Here is a 15,240-nt window from a genome sequence, read left to right on the forward strand (position 1 = left end):
CGTGTTCCACAGCCAGTTTATTTATAGGAGGCGTGTTCCACAGCAGTTTATTTATAGGAGGCGTGTTCCACAGCCAGTTTATTTATAGGAGGCGTGTTCCACAGCCAGTTTATTTATAGGAGGCGTGTTCCACAGCCAGTTTATTTATAGGAGGCGTGTTCCACAGCCAGTTTATTTATAGGAGGCGTGTTCCACAGCCAGTTTATTTATAGGAGGCGTGTTCCGTAGCCAGTTTATTTATAGGAGGCGTGTTCCACAACGGTTTATTTATAGGAGGCGTGTTCCACAGCCAGTTTATTTATAGGAGGCGTGTTCCACAGCCAGTTTATTTATAGGAGGCGTGTTCCACAGCCAGTTTATTTATAGGAGGCGTGTTCCACAGCCAGTTTATTTATAGGAGGCGTGTTCCACAGCGGTTTATTTATAGGAGGCGTGTTCCACAGCCAGTTTATTTATAGGAGGCGTGTTCCACAGCCAGTTTATTTATAGGAGGCGTGTTCCACAGCCAGTTTATTTATAGGAGGCGTGTTCCACAGCCAGTTTATTTATAGGAGGCGTGTTCTCGTGTCATCGCTGGGTAAGCATATTTGTTTGCCCTGCGGTGGCACCGTCATGTGACTGCCGTGGAGTGGGCCTATTATGATGGAGATTGAGACATATCCTCTTATCCTCTTATAATGAGACATATCCTCTTATAATGTGTACTTGTTCTGTTGTGTTTTTGTATGTGTCCTTTATTTATTAAATTGTTTTGTTGTTGTTGTGTGTCATGTGTTCTGATTCTGAATTACATTGCACAAAATGTGGGACCCTCTCGAAAATAAATTTAAAAAAATAAGATTTTTTTTTTTTTTTTTTTTGCTAATTCAAATTAAAGAAATGTATTTATTATTTAAATGCCTTTATTTCATATTCGACGCAGATGGTAGGCTATATATAGCACATTTAGTTATTAATCTTATTAAACTGTATAGATGCTTCACCAATCACCTTCTCAGCCGCTACTGTCTATGTCACCAACATCTTTATTTAATCACACTTTCATCATTAAGCAGGTAACCATCAATCTTGGTATCCAAGCTGATAAAATCACTCCATTAATAGAAAGAGCAGGAGCTAAGTCTTTTCAGCCATCTTTTCCTGAGCATTATTAGCAGTGAAGTGTAGAAGAGAGGAGACGGAATGCGATGGTTGATCTTCACAATATAATAATGTTTTTATTGTGAATAGCGAATCACTCAGTTACTCATATAACAAAAAGGGTGAGACCCAAAGTCTCCACAAACCCTATATAACATAAAAAAAAGGTGAGACAGCACAGTCTCCACAATATGTGTCTGGTGAACCCACAACATTTTTTAAACAATGCAGAGTCCAGTTTGCTGCTGATATTAAGAGCTTCAGCTGCTTCGCGAAGCTCTTGGAAGCTGAATGCTCTCTTCTTGAGAGCCAAGCATGACACCTGTTTCAGGTAATTCTGATCAGAGAAATCAAACCATTTGTCTAGGTAAGCGAGCGCTCTCTGATAGAAAATTAAAAAGTCCTGTTCGATCGCAGCAGCCTGTGTGGTAGGAAACCTCTGCATGAGAGCACTGGTCTCGAATCCAAAAAACTGTCCTTTGATCGTTGTTCAAGTTTCAGTCTTAGACCGAATCGCGGGACAGGTGGGCACCCTAACACGCACATACACACGCGCACACACACGCACACTGTGCGCCAGCCAGTGACTTTGGTGGTGTGTGCTATTGCACATATGTGTGTCCCGTTCCCATTTGCACATGCACATACACACACACGCACATACAAGCCATCACTGGGAACTCTCAGAGGAAAGAGAATATCTGTCTGTGTGTGTGTGTGTGTGTGTGTGTGTGTGTGTGTGTGTGTGTGTGTGTGTGTGTGTGTGTGTGTGTGTGTGTGTGTGTGTGTGTGTGTGTGTGTGTGTGTGTCTTGCTCTCTCTCCCCCTCTCCCTCTCTACATCTTTCTCTCCTGAACCTATTTCATTCAAAAGGAAGATATTGATGGACAGTAGCTATAGTATAAAGTATAGCTCAGTTGTAGCTGTAACAGAATAATTGTATTAACTATTATTCAATAGCGTTTCAATTATAATGAATTAAATAATTGTATAAAGAATTTTCCATGTTCTGTCATCTAATAATATATTCCATTGCCTTTCCTATCTTTTTTTTATCTCCTTATTTTCTATTTTTCTCCCATCCCAATTTCGTGATTCCAATTCTTCCCTCCCCTGTCTTGAACGTTGCTAGACTATGCCTCCCACTGGTCGGCTGTAGTGAGGATAGAAGCCTTGCATCATGTGTCCCCTCCGGTACACGAGGAGGCAGCCTGTCGCATCTTTTCACCAGACCGCTCTAACTCTCAGTGGCGAGGAGTAACGCGTGGGAGGCTCACGCTGCCCCCGATACTTCCTGTTTCTGCTGTACAGGCGTCACCCAACCGACCTGTAGGAGTCGCTGTCCACAACGTCCAATCCCCACCCACCGGCTTTCCCACCCTCTAACACTTGCCAATTGTGTTAGTATGACGACCGGCAACGCTGAGAGCTGGGCTCGATACCAGCAACTCCTGCGTTAGTGGCGAGCGCCTTGCCCACTGCGCCACTCAGCCGCCTCATTGCCTTTCCTATCTGTATCGAAGTCAAAATGTTGGTATCGTGACAACACTACAACATACAAAAGCAGCTTGACAACCGATATCCTTTGCGTCTAGTAGGCATGGGCCAATGTGTGATTTTGGTGGTATGTGCTATTTGCACAGATGTTTGGCCCTTAGTATGCACACACACAGTATAATAATGCATGTAATAAATAGTTTGTTAATAAACTCTGTATTACTTGAACAATTTTCACTGTGCTCCTAAATGTCTTTGTGTGCTCCTAAATTTTATTTAGATTTTATTTATAAAAAATTTATTTAGGAGCACACAGCTCCTTGGGAAAAAGGTTAGCGTAGAGCCCTATATATGGAGACATTATCATTACGTTATCAAACATAGGGACAGCCGCAGCCACAAAATGGCATATGGTAAGTGTCGACAATGTTTTATAATTTTTATGTTAATTTTCATCATAAAAATGCTGTGCCCCCGAAATACAAAAAAGCCCCCGAAAATCTATTAAGGGGGGCAAAAAAAGCCCTGAAAAAAAAAGTTTATTTCTAACCCTGCGTTAGGGGTTACGTGTCTTTCTCAAGGACACTTCAACACACTGCTTCAAGGAGCCGGAATTAAACCAGGAACCTTCTGATTACCAGACGACCTCCTCTACCTCCTGAGCCACTGTCTAACCCTAACCTTCTGATTACCAGACGACCTGCTCTACCTCCTGAGCCACTGTCTAACCCTAACCTTCTGATTACCAGACAACCTCCTCTACCTCCTGAGACACTGTCTAACCCTAACCTTCTAATTACCAGACTCTACCTCCTGAGACACTGTCTAACCCTAACCTTCTGATTACCAGACTCTACCTCCTGAGCCACTGTCTAACCCTATCCTTCTGATTACCAGACGACCCGCTCTATCTTCTGAGCAACTGTCTAACCCTAACCTTCTGATTACCAGATGACCTGCTCTACCTCCTGAGCCACTGTCTAACCCTAACCTTCTGATTACCAGACGACCAGCTCTACCTCCTGAGACACTGTCTAACACTAACCTTCTGATTACCAGACGACCTGCTCTACCTCCTGAGACACTGTCTAACCCTAACCTTCTGATTACCAGACGACCTGCTCTACCTCCTGAGACACTGTCTAACCCTAACCTTCTGATTACCAGACGATCTGCTCTACCTCCTGAGACACTGTCTAACCCTAACCTTCTGATTACCAGACGAAGGCTCTACCTCCTGAGCCACTGTCTAACCCTAACCTCCTGATTACCAGAATCTACCTCCTGAGACACTGTCTAACCCTAACCTTCTGATTACCAGATGACCTCCTCTACCTCCTGAGACACTGTCTAACCCTAACCTTCTGATTACCAGACTCTACCTCCTGAGACACTGTCTAACCCTAACCTTCTGATTACCAGACGACCCGCTCTACCTCCTGAGCCACTGTGCCACCATCTGGTGTTCCGACCCCCCGGAGGAACAATAGAAAGGAACATATTTTAAAACGAATGGTCTAAAGGGCGGCTGGGTGGCATAGCGGACATTGTGCTCGTCACCAACGCAAGAGACACCGGTATCGAATCCAGCTGTGAGCGTTGCCTCCGGATTGGGCCGGCCGTCATAGTAACTCAATTGGCAGAGTTAGCGGCAGGGGAGTCGATGGGTGGTAATCTGGACGTTGTGGACAGCGACTCCTACAGGTTGGTCAGGGCGCCTGCACAGCAAAGACAGGAAAATGGCGGGGCAGTGTGAGCCTCCTACACGTTACACCTCGCCAATGAGAGTCCGCGCTGGCAGGTGAAAAGATGTGACTGGCTGCCTCCACATGTATCGGAGGGGACATGTGATGGGTTTCTATCCTCCCTACGACCAGCCAGTGGGGGGCACATGCAAGCAACGATCAAGACAGGGGAGGGGAGAATTGGCACGGCTAAATTGGGATGGGGGGGGGAATAGAAAAATGGAGGAGAAAAAGTAAAAAAAATAAAAAAATAAAGGTCTAAAAGGACACGGCGGGGGATGGAGCGGGGGATGGAGCGGGGGATGTAGAGGGGGATGGAGCGGGGGATGTAGAGGGGGATGGAGAGGGGGATGTAGAGGGGGATGTAGAGGGGGATGGAGAGGGGGATGGAGAGGGGGATGTAGAGGGGGGTGGAGCGGGGGACAGAGAGGGGGAAGGAGCGGGGGATGGAGCGGGGGATGGAGAGGAGAGGGGGATGGAGCGGGGGACAGAGAGGGCCAGGAGTGGGGGATGGAGCGGGGGATGTAGAGGGGGATGGAGCGGGGGACAGAGAGGGGGAAGGAGCGGGGGATGGAGCAGGGAGATGGAGCGGGGGATGGAGCGGGGGAAGGAGCGGGGGAAGGAGCGGGGGATGGAGCGGTGTCTTTCGCAGCGCGTCACCGTCTCGATACCGACCGGCGTCCGGCGAGGCAGAAGGCCCCCGGGGACGGTAAAAGGCTGCGGCGTAATCCTTTACCGTGACACTGAAACCCTTCACGGCAGAAGAAACACAATCCCCCCACCCTCCCCCTCCCTCTCGCTCTCTGCCATTGATCAAAGGGTATTACAGAACTGTAATAGGGATCTGTTAGCAATTGATTAAAGGTCAGATGAAGCCTAACAGAGACTGAATAACAATAAAAAGATCAATAGCGCACATATTGGTCTCAGGGTAACTTCATATGAGCGCCGTAACGATGATCGAGGAGAGCTAGGGACGCCGGGACGATGATCGAGGAGAGCCAGGGACGCCAGGGACGATGATCGAGGAGAGCCAGGGACGATGATCGAGGAGAGCCAGGGACGATGATCGAGGAGAGCCAGGGACGATGATCGAGGAGAGCCAGGGACGCCAGGGACGATGATCGAGGAGAGCCAGGGATGATGATCGAGGAGAGCCAGGGACACCAGGGACGATGATCGAGGAGAGCCAGGGACGATGATCGAGGAGAGCCAGGGACGATGATCGAGGAGAGCCAGGGACGCCGGGGATGATGATCAAGGAGAGCCAGGGGCGATGATCGAGGAGAGCCAGGGACGCCGGGGACGATGATCGAGGAGAGCCAGGGACGATGATCGAGGAGAGCCAGGGATGATGATCGAGGAGAGCCAGGGACGATGATCGAGGAGAGCCAGGGATGATGATCGAGGAGAGCCAGGGACGATGATCGAGGAGAGCCAGGGACGATGATCAAGGAGAGCCAGGGACGCCGGGGACGATGATCGAGGAGAGCCAGGGACGATGATCGCGGAGAGCCAGGGACGATGATCGATGAGAGCCAGCGACGCCAGGGACGATGATCGAGGAGAGCCAGGGACGATGATCAAGGAGAGCCAGGGACGATGATCGAGGAGAGCCAGGGACGATGATCAAGGAGAGCCAGGGACGATGATCGAGGAGAGCCAGGGACGATGATCGAGGAGAGCCAGGGACGATGATCGAGGAGAGCCAGGGACGATGATCGAGGAGAGCCAGGGACGATGATCGAGGAGAGCCAGGGACGATGGGGACAGAGGGTGGGACTCCTCCACCTCGTTTATGAAATGAAGACAGAAGACATCTGTTGCATGTCATACAAGTGACCGGTTGCACGTGAAGCAAAGGCCTGAAAAAAAAAGCTGCTTCCTACCACGTCAGGTGAAGATGTGTAACTTCTACCACGTCAGGTGAAGATGTGTAACTTCTGCCACGTCAGGTGAAGGAAGATGTGTAACTTCTACCACATCAGGTGAAGAAAAATAGCATGACCCAGACGACTGGCTGAGCGCAAGACGAGAGACTAGGCCCCAAATCTTCAGAGACAACCCTCACCTCGACAGTCAAGCCTGTTGAACTTTGATCCTACTTTCGATTCTTTGTACAAAATGGGGCGTGCCCAGCCCACTATATAACCGTAACTCGCTCCATCATACTGGAGCTCATTCAGACAAGCTCTCCGTTGACCATGTCTCTCTGAGCCCAGCGCTGCATGTAACCTTTCATGTGACCTGTTTAGCTTAATAAAACGACCCGATGTGTAACTTCAGGAAGAGAAGCGTCCTTCATGTATTTTACTTTACCTTTTCAAGCATGGCTACTCTTTGTTTTGTTTGTACAAAATGACCCGAAAAGCGATTTTAATAACAGATCTTTGTATTACATTTCAGCAAAGCCATGGTAACGCAGGACCTCTGGCGCTGTGTGAGCAGTGGAAACAACACATGATTGTTAGTGGATGATTGGGCCACTTACCCTAATGAGACCTCTGTTCCCGCGGCGCTCTTCTGAATTACTTGATTGAAGGGACACAGGGTGTAAGTATAACTGCAGGGGAGACAAAGACGCACAATACTGAGCACAACAAACCGATATGTGAAGTTTAAAATAATAATAATAATAATAATAATAATAATAATAATAATAATAATAATAATAATAATAATAATAATAATAATAATAATAATAATAATAATAATAATAATAATAATAAATCAAATTTCTATAAAAGGCAGTATTATGTTATTATTTATTATATTATTATAATTTATTTTATTTCTTGGAAAGAAATTACGTGAATATATACGCCGTTTGAGTCTTGGACACTACGTCACGGTGACCAAATGCGTCCACATTTTTATAGGATTCTATCACATTTTCATAACAATAGCGAATATAACTTACCCTGCGATGTTTTCATTGAGGTTTCTTACAAATTAACGATGTTTTATTTGTCCTTTATATACGGATAACATTTAAAATCTTAAATTGTACCATTATGTTTCCCACAACAAACAAATGCTAATGATGCACTTTTGTTAAGATAATTAGGTGACCATTCTCGGTCACTGTACTGAGGTCGCATTAATAGTTTAACGCTCCCGTGTTCAGATCGCGTTTTCCTCACCTTTAATCCGGTGCTGACCTGTGAACTAAGGTGCCAAAGGTCTTGGGACTTGTAGTCATTTTGTTTTGACATACCATTTTCACCTTCTAAACCAATGCTGCCATCTACTGACAACAGAAAGATAGTGTACATAACATTAGACCCCCGTCGCCCCAAACACATTCTAGAGATTCCCACTTCTTACTGGTAACATACGTTCATATCTAATAGTCTTTAGATGACTAAATATAGATGAATACTCGTGGAATTTGATATATATACTCTAAAATAAGTATTATTTCACATCACCTACCTTTCAACGTCAAAATCCGACTGGGCTTTGAGTAAAGCCCCAGAATGCCACGCAAAAGGGGGCGTGGCCGAATTAGGATAGGTTGGTTCTGAGTGGACGATAATGGCTTACGTTTCATTAAGTCAAAAACACTGGCATTATTTGATAGGTGAATATGAGTTTTGTGTGCATTTGAAGGCTGTAGAGTTATTTTGTATATATCTTTTTTTAATAACAAGTCAAGTCAGGTCCTTTATTAATCCCTTTGGGGAATGAACATAGCATAGCAGCATGGAGTGAGGTACAGGTAGGGTTGGCACATAGATAATAGAATAATAGAACATAGAACATGGAACAAAGTGCAAATAATAAGGACAATAGTGATGACAGTAGTAGTAGTAGTACATTTGCAATATTAGTAAAACTGTCGTATATTGATTTGGGATGAGCTTTTCTACAGTACATCAGTCAAAATATGTATAATATTCATATATAAACATATGAATCGGCCTATATCCAACATGTTGAATGTTGTAAAATAAACCTTGAAATGCAGGAACAAAGATATCGCCGGTCAGAACATTACTTAAACTCGTCCGCTGTGCTCGGCAATAACAGATCGGTAATAACAGATCTCAGTGGGACAAAGAAAACGGGCTATTGAAACAGAAGATGTAGCCAAGTAGAGCGTATATAGCCGACACCGTACGGATACCAACATGCTCAGTGTAGAGGAGGAGAGCAGAGGCAAGTCGTTCTGCTAAGTGGAATATAGTCATGTTATTGAATGGTGTCGCAGCTACCCACTGGGAGAAGAGATCGACAGGGAGCTACCTTACCACCCACAGCCTCTGTACCAAGTCAAAGAGGGAGAGAAGTAGAAGAGTTAACCCTTAGCATATAGGCACACGGCCAATAGGGGATATCTCTAACACACTGGTCAAGAGAGGATATCTCTAACACACTGGTCAATACGGGATATCTCTAATACACTGGTCAAGAGAGATGATCACTAACACACTGGTCAAGAGAGGATATCTCTAACACACTGGTCAAGAGGGGATATCTCTAACACACTGGTCAAGAGGGGATATCTCTAACACACTGGTCAATAGGGGATATCTCTAACACACTGGTCAAGAGAGGATATCTCTAACACACTGGTCAATACGGGATATCTCTAATACACTGGTCAAGAGAGATGATCACTAACACACTGGTCAAGAGAGGATATCTCTAACACACTGGTCAAGAGGGGAGATCTCTAACACACTGGTCAAGAGGGGATATCTCTAACACACTGGTCAAGAGGGGATATCTCTAACACACTGGTCAATACGGGATATCTCTAACACACTGGTCAAGATGGGATATCTCTAACACACTGGTCAAGAGGGGATATCTCTAACACACTGGTCAAGAGAGGATATCTCTAACACACTGGTCAATAGGGGATATCTCTAACACACTGGTCAAGAGGGGATATCTCTAACACACTGGTCAATAGGGGATATCTCTAACACACTGGTCAATAGGGGATATCTCTAACACACTGGTCAATACGGGATATCTCTAACACACTGGTCAAGATGGGATATCTCTAACACACTGGTCAAGAGGGGATATCTCTAACACACTGGTCAAGAGAGGATATCTCTAACACACTGGTCAATAGGGGATATCTCTAACACACTGGTCAAGAGGGGATATCTCTAACACACTGGTCAAGAGGGGATATCTCTAACACACTGGTCAATACGGGATATCTCTAACACACTGGTCAAGAGGGGATATCTCTAACACACTGGTCAATAGGGGATATCTCTAACACACTGGTCAAGAGGGGATATCTCTAACACACTGGTCAAGAGGGGATATCTCTAACACACTGGTCAAGAGAGGATATCTCTAACACACTGGTCAAGAGGGGATATCTCTAACACACTGGTCAAGAGGGGATATCTCTAACACACTGGTCAAGAGGGGATATCTCTAACACACTGGTCAATACGGGATATCTCTAACACACTGGTCAAGATGGGAAATCTCTAACACACTGGTCAAGAGGGGATATCTCTAACACACTGGTCCAGAGAGGATATCTCTAACACACTGGTCAATAGGGGATATCTCTAACACACTGGTCAAGAGGGGATATCTCTAACACACTGGTCAATAGGGGATATCTCTAACACACTGGTCAAGAGGGGATATCTCTAACACACTGGTCAAGAGGGGATATCTCTAACACATTGGTCAATACGGGATATCTCTAACACACTGGTCAAGAGGGGATATCTCTAACACACTGGTCAATAGGGGATATCTCTAACACACTGGTCAAGAGGGGATATCTCTAACACACTGGTCAATACGGGATATCTCTAACACACTGGTCAAGAGGAGATATCTCTAACACACTGGTCAAGAGGGGATATCTCTAACACACTGGTCAAGAGAGGATATCTCTAACACACTGGTCAAGAGGGGATATCTCTAACACACTGGTCAAGAGGGGATATCTCTAACACACTGGTCAATAGGGGATATCTCTAACACACTGGTCAAGAGAGGGTATCTCTAACACACTGGTCAATAGAGGATATCTCTAACACACTGGTCAAGAGCGGATATCTCTAACACACTGGTCAAGAGGGGATATCTCTAACACACTGGTCAAGAGGGGATATCTCAACACACTGGTCAAGAGGGGATATCTCTAACACACTGGTCAATAGGGGATATCTCTAACACACTGGTAAAGACAGGATATCTCTAACACACTGGTCAAGAGAGATGATCACTAACACACTGGTCAAGACAGGATATCTCTAACACACTGGTCAAGAGAGATGATCACTAACACACTGGTCAAGACAGGATATCTCTAACACACTGGTCAAGTCAGGATATCACTAACACACTGTCAAGAGAGGATATCTCTAACACACTGGTCAAGACAGGATATCACTAACACACTGGTCAAGACAGGATATCTCTAACACACTGGTCAAGAGAGATGATCACTAACACACTGGTCAAGACAGGATATCTCTAACACACTGGTCAAGTCAGGATATCACTAAGACACTGGTCAAGAGGGGATATCTCTAACACACTGGTCAAGAGGGGATATCTCAACACACTGGTCAAGAGGGGATATCTCTAACACACTGGTCAATAGGGGATATCTCTAACACACTGGTAAAGACAGGATATCTCTAACACACTGGTCAAGAGAGATGATCACTAACACACTGGTCAAGACAGGATATCTCTAACACACTGGTCAAGAGAGATGATCACTAACACACTGGTCAAGACAGGATATCTCTAACACACTGGTCAAGTCAGGATATCACTAACACACTGTCAAGAGAGGATATCTCTAACACACTGGTCAAGACAGGATATCACTAACACACTGGTCAAGACAGGATATCTCTAACACACTGGTCAAGAGAGATGATCACTAACACACTGGTCAAGACAGGATATCTCTAACACACTGGTCAAGTCAGGATATCACTAACACACTGGTCAAGAGAGGATATCTCTAACACACTGGCGAAGGCACGGGGAAGCAAAGGCACAATGAAAACAGAGACTGCGGTAGAGCTGATCAAAGGTCTGGACAGTAGGGATGTGCATCTCCATCACTGAGGCAGATGCGATGCGCATCTCGATACGGTGCCAACAATACGATACATTAGCGATACATTTGAAGCACCGGGCGATGCGATACGATTCACCCCTGTTGAGATACGATTCGATACGATTTGATTCAACATAATGCGATTCGGGGCGATACGATGCGATTCAACACGATGCAAAATAATGATACAATTTTATGGTATGACAGAGGATTTGGTTGTATTCCTTATATGCAGCTTATATTATTATTAAAAATAAAATAATCTACTGTAAGACAATTTATATAAAAACTCCTAAGCCTGCCTAAGACTTTTGCACAGTACTGTGTTTTCTATCCACTTTAGCTAAAAACACACACACACAATGTATATATACACACTACTGTGAGACAATAATAATCACACACAAAGGGATAATGGCTTATAGCAGACTTAATGATTTTATAATATTTCAGATAATGAAATTAAATGTTTATCATCAACTATGTAACGTTTGGCCACTTTAAATCATTGAACGTAGAGAGAGAGAGCGAGAGAGAGAGAGAGAGAGAGAGAGAGAGAGAGAGAGAGAGAGAGAGAGAGAGAGAGAGAGAGAGAGAGAGAGAGAGAGAGAGAGAGAGAGAGAGAGAGAGCGCGTTTGAGCGCTCTGATGCTCCGTAGCTAACCACACCATGATGGCATTTTGTCAACACAGTTTGAACCTGGCTGGAGGAAGCAATATAAAGAAATGAATTGCCCCCCCATTTCCTCACTAATGGAACTGGTGTTGCAGAGTCACGTTAGTTAGGTAGATACTGTAGTTTAGCGTTAGCTGAACGGCTAAGTGGCTAACGTTAGCCAGCAGCTACTAGCGTTATCCAGTTGATCAATTCTATTCATGTCTCCTCGACTTCCACTGTTTGTTGATAACTGTGACGCGGCAGTGCACTGCTGCCAGAAGTGGATGAGAGGAAATTATATGAATGAATCGGTTTTGACCGATGCAACAGATGCTACAACAGATGCATCGCGAGTTCAACCTGAATTCTAGCCGATCTAACTTATTCCACCGGTGCACTCGCATCGTGAAAGTTTATGCCGGTGCACCGATGCGAATCGGTGAATCTTAACATCACTGGACAGGTGCCCAGCGGGCCTTTCTTTCTCTGTGCCTTGACATTTGAACCCAACGCATTGACTATGAGAGGGATAAGAAGATGAGAGAGAGTGAGTGAGTGAGTGAGTGAGTGAGTGAGTGAGTGAGTGAGTGAGTGAGTGAGTGAGTGAGTGAGTGAGTGAGTGAGTGAGTGAGTGAGTGAGTGAGAGAGAGAGAGCGAGAGAGCGAGAGAGAGAGATACAGAGAGAGATACAGAGAGAGAGAGAGAGATACAGAGAGATAGAGAAAGAGAGAGATAGAGAGAGGGGGAGAGAGAGTGAATGAATGAATGACTTTATTTAACAATATAAAATAACATGTGACAGAAAGCACAGTCAGGAGATACTGCCAAGGATGAAACACAAAAAAGCTCAGAGCTTATTTCCATTGTGGTCCTTGTAGGGGGGTAGGGGAGTGTGATGCTTAGACATGCATCATACAAAACATGACATCACAACACATCACATATACCATTTATATACATAACAGACGCATAAAAACATGTAAGGGTGCCTTTTAGCTGAGTGTCTGGGTTAATTATAGTCCCTTTTGAGCCATGTCTTTAGGCTGGTCTTGAATCTAACAGCATTGATTATTTTCAGGTCACTGGGCAGACTGTTCCAAAAGTCAGTTGAGCTACACCCTAGTTGAATATGCATGTGTGTCCCTGACACGGTTGAAGTAGTTGTTGAAGTACACTGACACTACCCCGTGCACGATTCTGTGAACTAGGCACATCCCTATTTGGTTGACTCTGTCTTCCACTTTAGCCATCTCATGTTCTCAAAGTGTGATGGGTCTCTCAGAGAGAGAGAGAGAGAGAGAGAGAGAGAGAGAGAGAGAGAGACATTTTACATTTTACATTTAGTCATTTAGCTGACGCTTTTATCCAAAGCGACTTACAAGTTCTGTACGACAAGACAGCAAGAAGGGTACAACTCTATCAGCTGAGTAACAATGTTCATCAAGTGTTGCGTGTTACAGTGTAGGTTAGTTTATTAGGACAAGTGCATGACAGTAAGGTTAGTCAGGGTTAGATTTTTTTTTTTTTTTTTTTTAATCATTTCAGATAATGGTTGAAGAAGTGAGTCTTTAGTCGACGGCGAAAGATTGGACGGGATTCGGCTGTCCTAACTGGGATGGGTAGTTCATTCCACCATTGTTGGGCAAGGACTGAGAATAGGCGGCTTCTCTTTGATGACCCTCCGGGAGCTTGGATAGGAGTAGGTCTGAGGCGGCCAGAAGATGCAGAGCGTAGGGGTCTTGAGGGTGTGTAGTTAGAGACCATTGACCGGAGGTAGGCGGGAGCGGTTCCCTTTGCTGCACGGTATGCTAGGTCGAGGGCCTTGAAGCGGATACGTGCAGCAATGGGGAGCCAGTGCAGGTCCCTAAGAAGTGGGGTGACATGGGCCCAACTTCGGTAGGTTTGATATCAGGGGCGGGCCGCTGCGTTTTGAATGAGTTGAAGAGGCTTGGTGGCAGTGGCCGGGAGGCCAGCTAGCAGTGCGTTGCAGTAGTCGAGGCGGGAGATGACTGTTGATTGGATGAGGAGTTGGGAGAGAGAGAGAGAGAGAGAGAGAGAGAGAGAGAGAGAGAGAGAGAGAGAGAGAGAGAGAGCAGCAAATGAGTAGAGGGAAAAATAGTTGCACAGTAAGTAGAGTTTCAAGTTTCAAGTTTCTTTCTTAAAGAGGGATCAAAAGCAGTATGCGAGAAAAGCAAGATGAAAGACAGAAAAGTATGAACATCAGAGAGAGAGAGAGAGAGAGAGAGAGAGAGAGAGAGAGAGGGAGAGAGTGTGTGAGAGGGAGGGAGAGAGTGTGGTGTGAGAGAGAGGGAGAGTGTGTGTGAGAGAGAGAGGAAGAGAGTGTGTGAGGGAGAGGGAGAGAGTGTGTGTGAGAGAGAGAGGAAGAGAGTGTGTGAGGGAGAGGGAGAGTGTGTGAGAGGGAGAGGGAGAAAGTGTGTGTGAGAGAGAGAGGAAGAGAGTGTGTGAGGGAGAGGGAGAGAGTGTGTGTGAGAGAGAGAGAGAGGGAGAGTGTGTGAGAGGGAGAGGGAGAGAGTGTGTGTGTGAGACTGAGAGAGGGAGAGAGTGTGTGAGAGAGAGAGAGAGAGAGAGAGAGAGAGAGAGAGAGAGAGAGAGAGAGAGAGAGAGAGAGAGAGAGAGAGAGAGAGAGAGAGGAAGAGAGTGTGTGAGGGAGAGGGAGAGAGTGTGTGTGAGAGAGAGAGGAAGAGAGTGTGTGAGGGAGAGGGAGGAGAGTGTGAGAGGGAGAGGGAGAGTGTGTGAGAGGGAGAGAGAGGGAGAGTGTGTGAGAGGGAGAGGAGAGAGCGTGTGTGTGAGACTGAGAGAGGGAGAGAGTGTGTGAGAGAGAGAGAGAGAGAGAGAGAGAGAGAGAGAGGAGAGAGTGTGTGAGAGGGAGAGGAGAGAGTGTGTGTGAGAGAGTGAGAGGAAAGAGTGTGTGAGAGGGAGAGGGAGAGAGTGTGTGTGAGAGAGAGAGAGAGGGAAAGAGTGTGTGAGAGGAGAGGGAGAGAGTGTGTGGAGAGAGAGTGTGTGAGAGAGTGTGTGTGAGAGAGAGATGGAGAGAGTGTTCATCAGAGCGAGTGAGAGAGAGAGAGCATCTGACAGACACTTATTTATTTGTTTGAACTGTATTATCCCTCCC

General features: G+C 45.7%; 1 protein-coding gene across 1 annotated transcript in view; it reads right to left on the reverse strand.

Annotated features, from left to right (window-relative positions):
• The window catches only part of LOC311226706 (glucosidase 2 subunit beta-like), a gene marked incomplete at its 5' end in the record, with an annotated part of 272,275 nt that overhangs the window by 167,098 nt on the left and 89,937 nt on the right, over positions 1–15,240 (reverse strand). The window contains one exon of the mRNA XM_084312118.1: positions 6,873–6,944. Within this exon, the coding sequence (XP_084168244.1) occupies positions 6,873–6,944 (72 nt within the window). The remainder of the gene's footprint in view (positions 1–6,872; positions 6,945–15,240) is intronic.

This window comes from Notolepis coatsorum (assembly GCF_963971535.1).
Source record: "Notolepis coatsorum genome assembly, chromosome: 4".
NCBI classification, from domain to species: Eukaryota; Metazoa; Chordata; class Actinopteri; order Aulopiformes; family Paralepididae; genus Notolepis; species Notolepis coatsorum.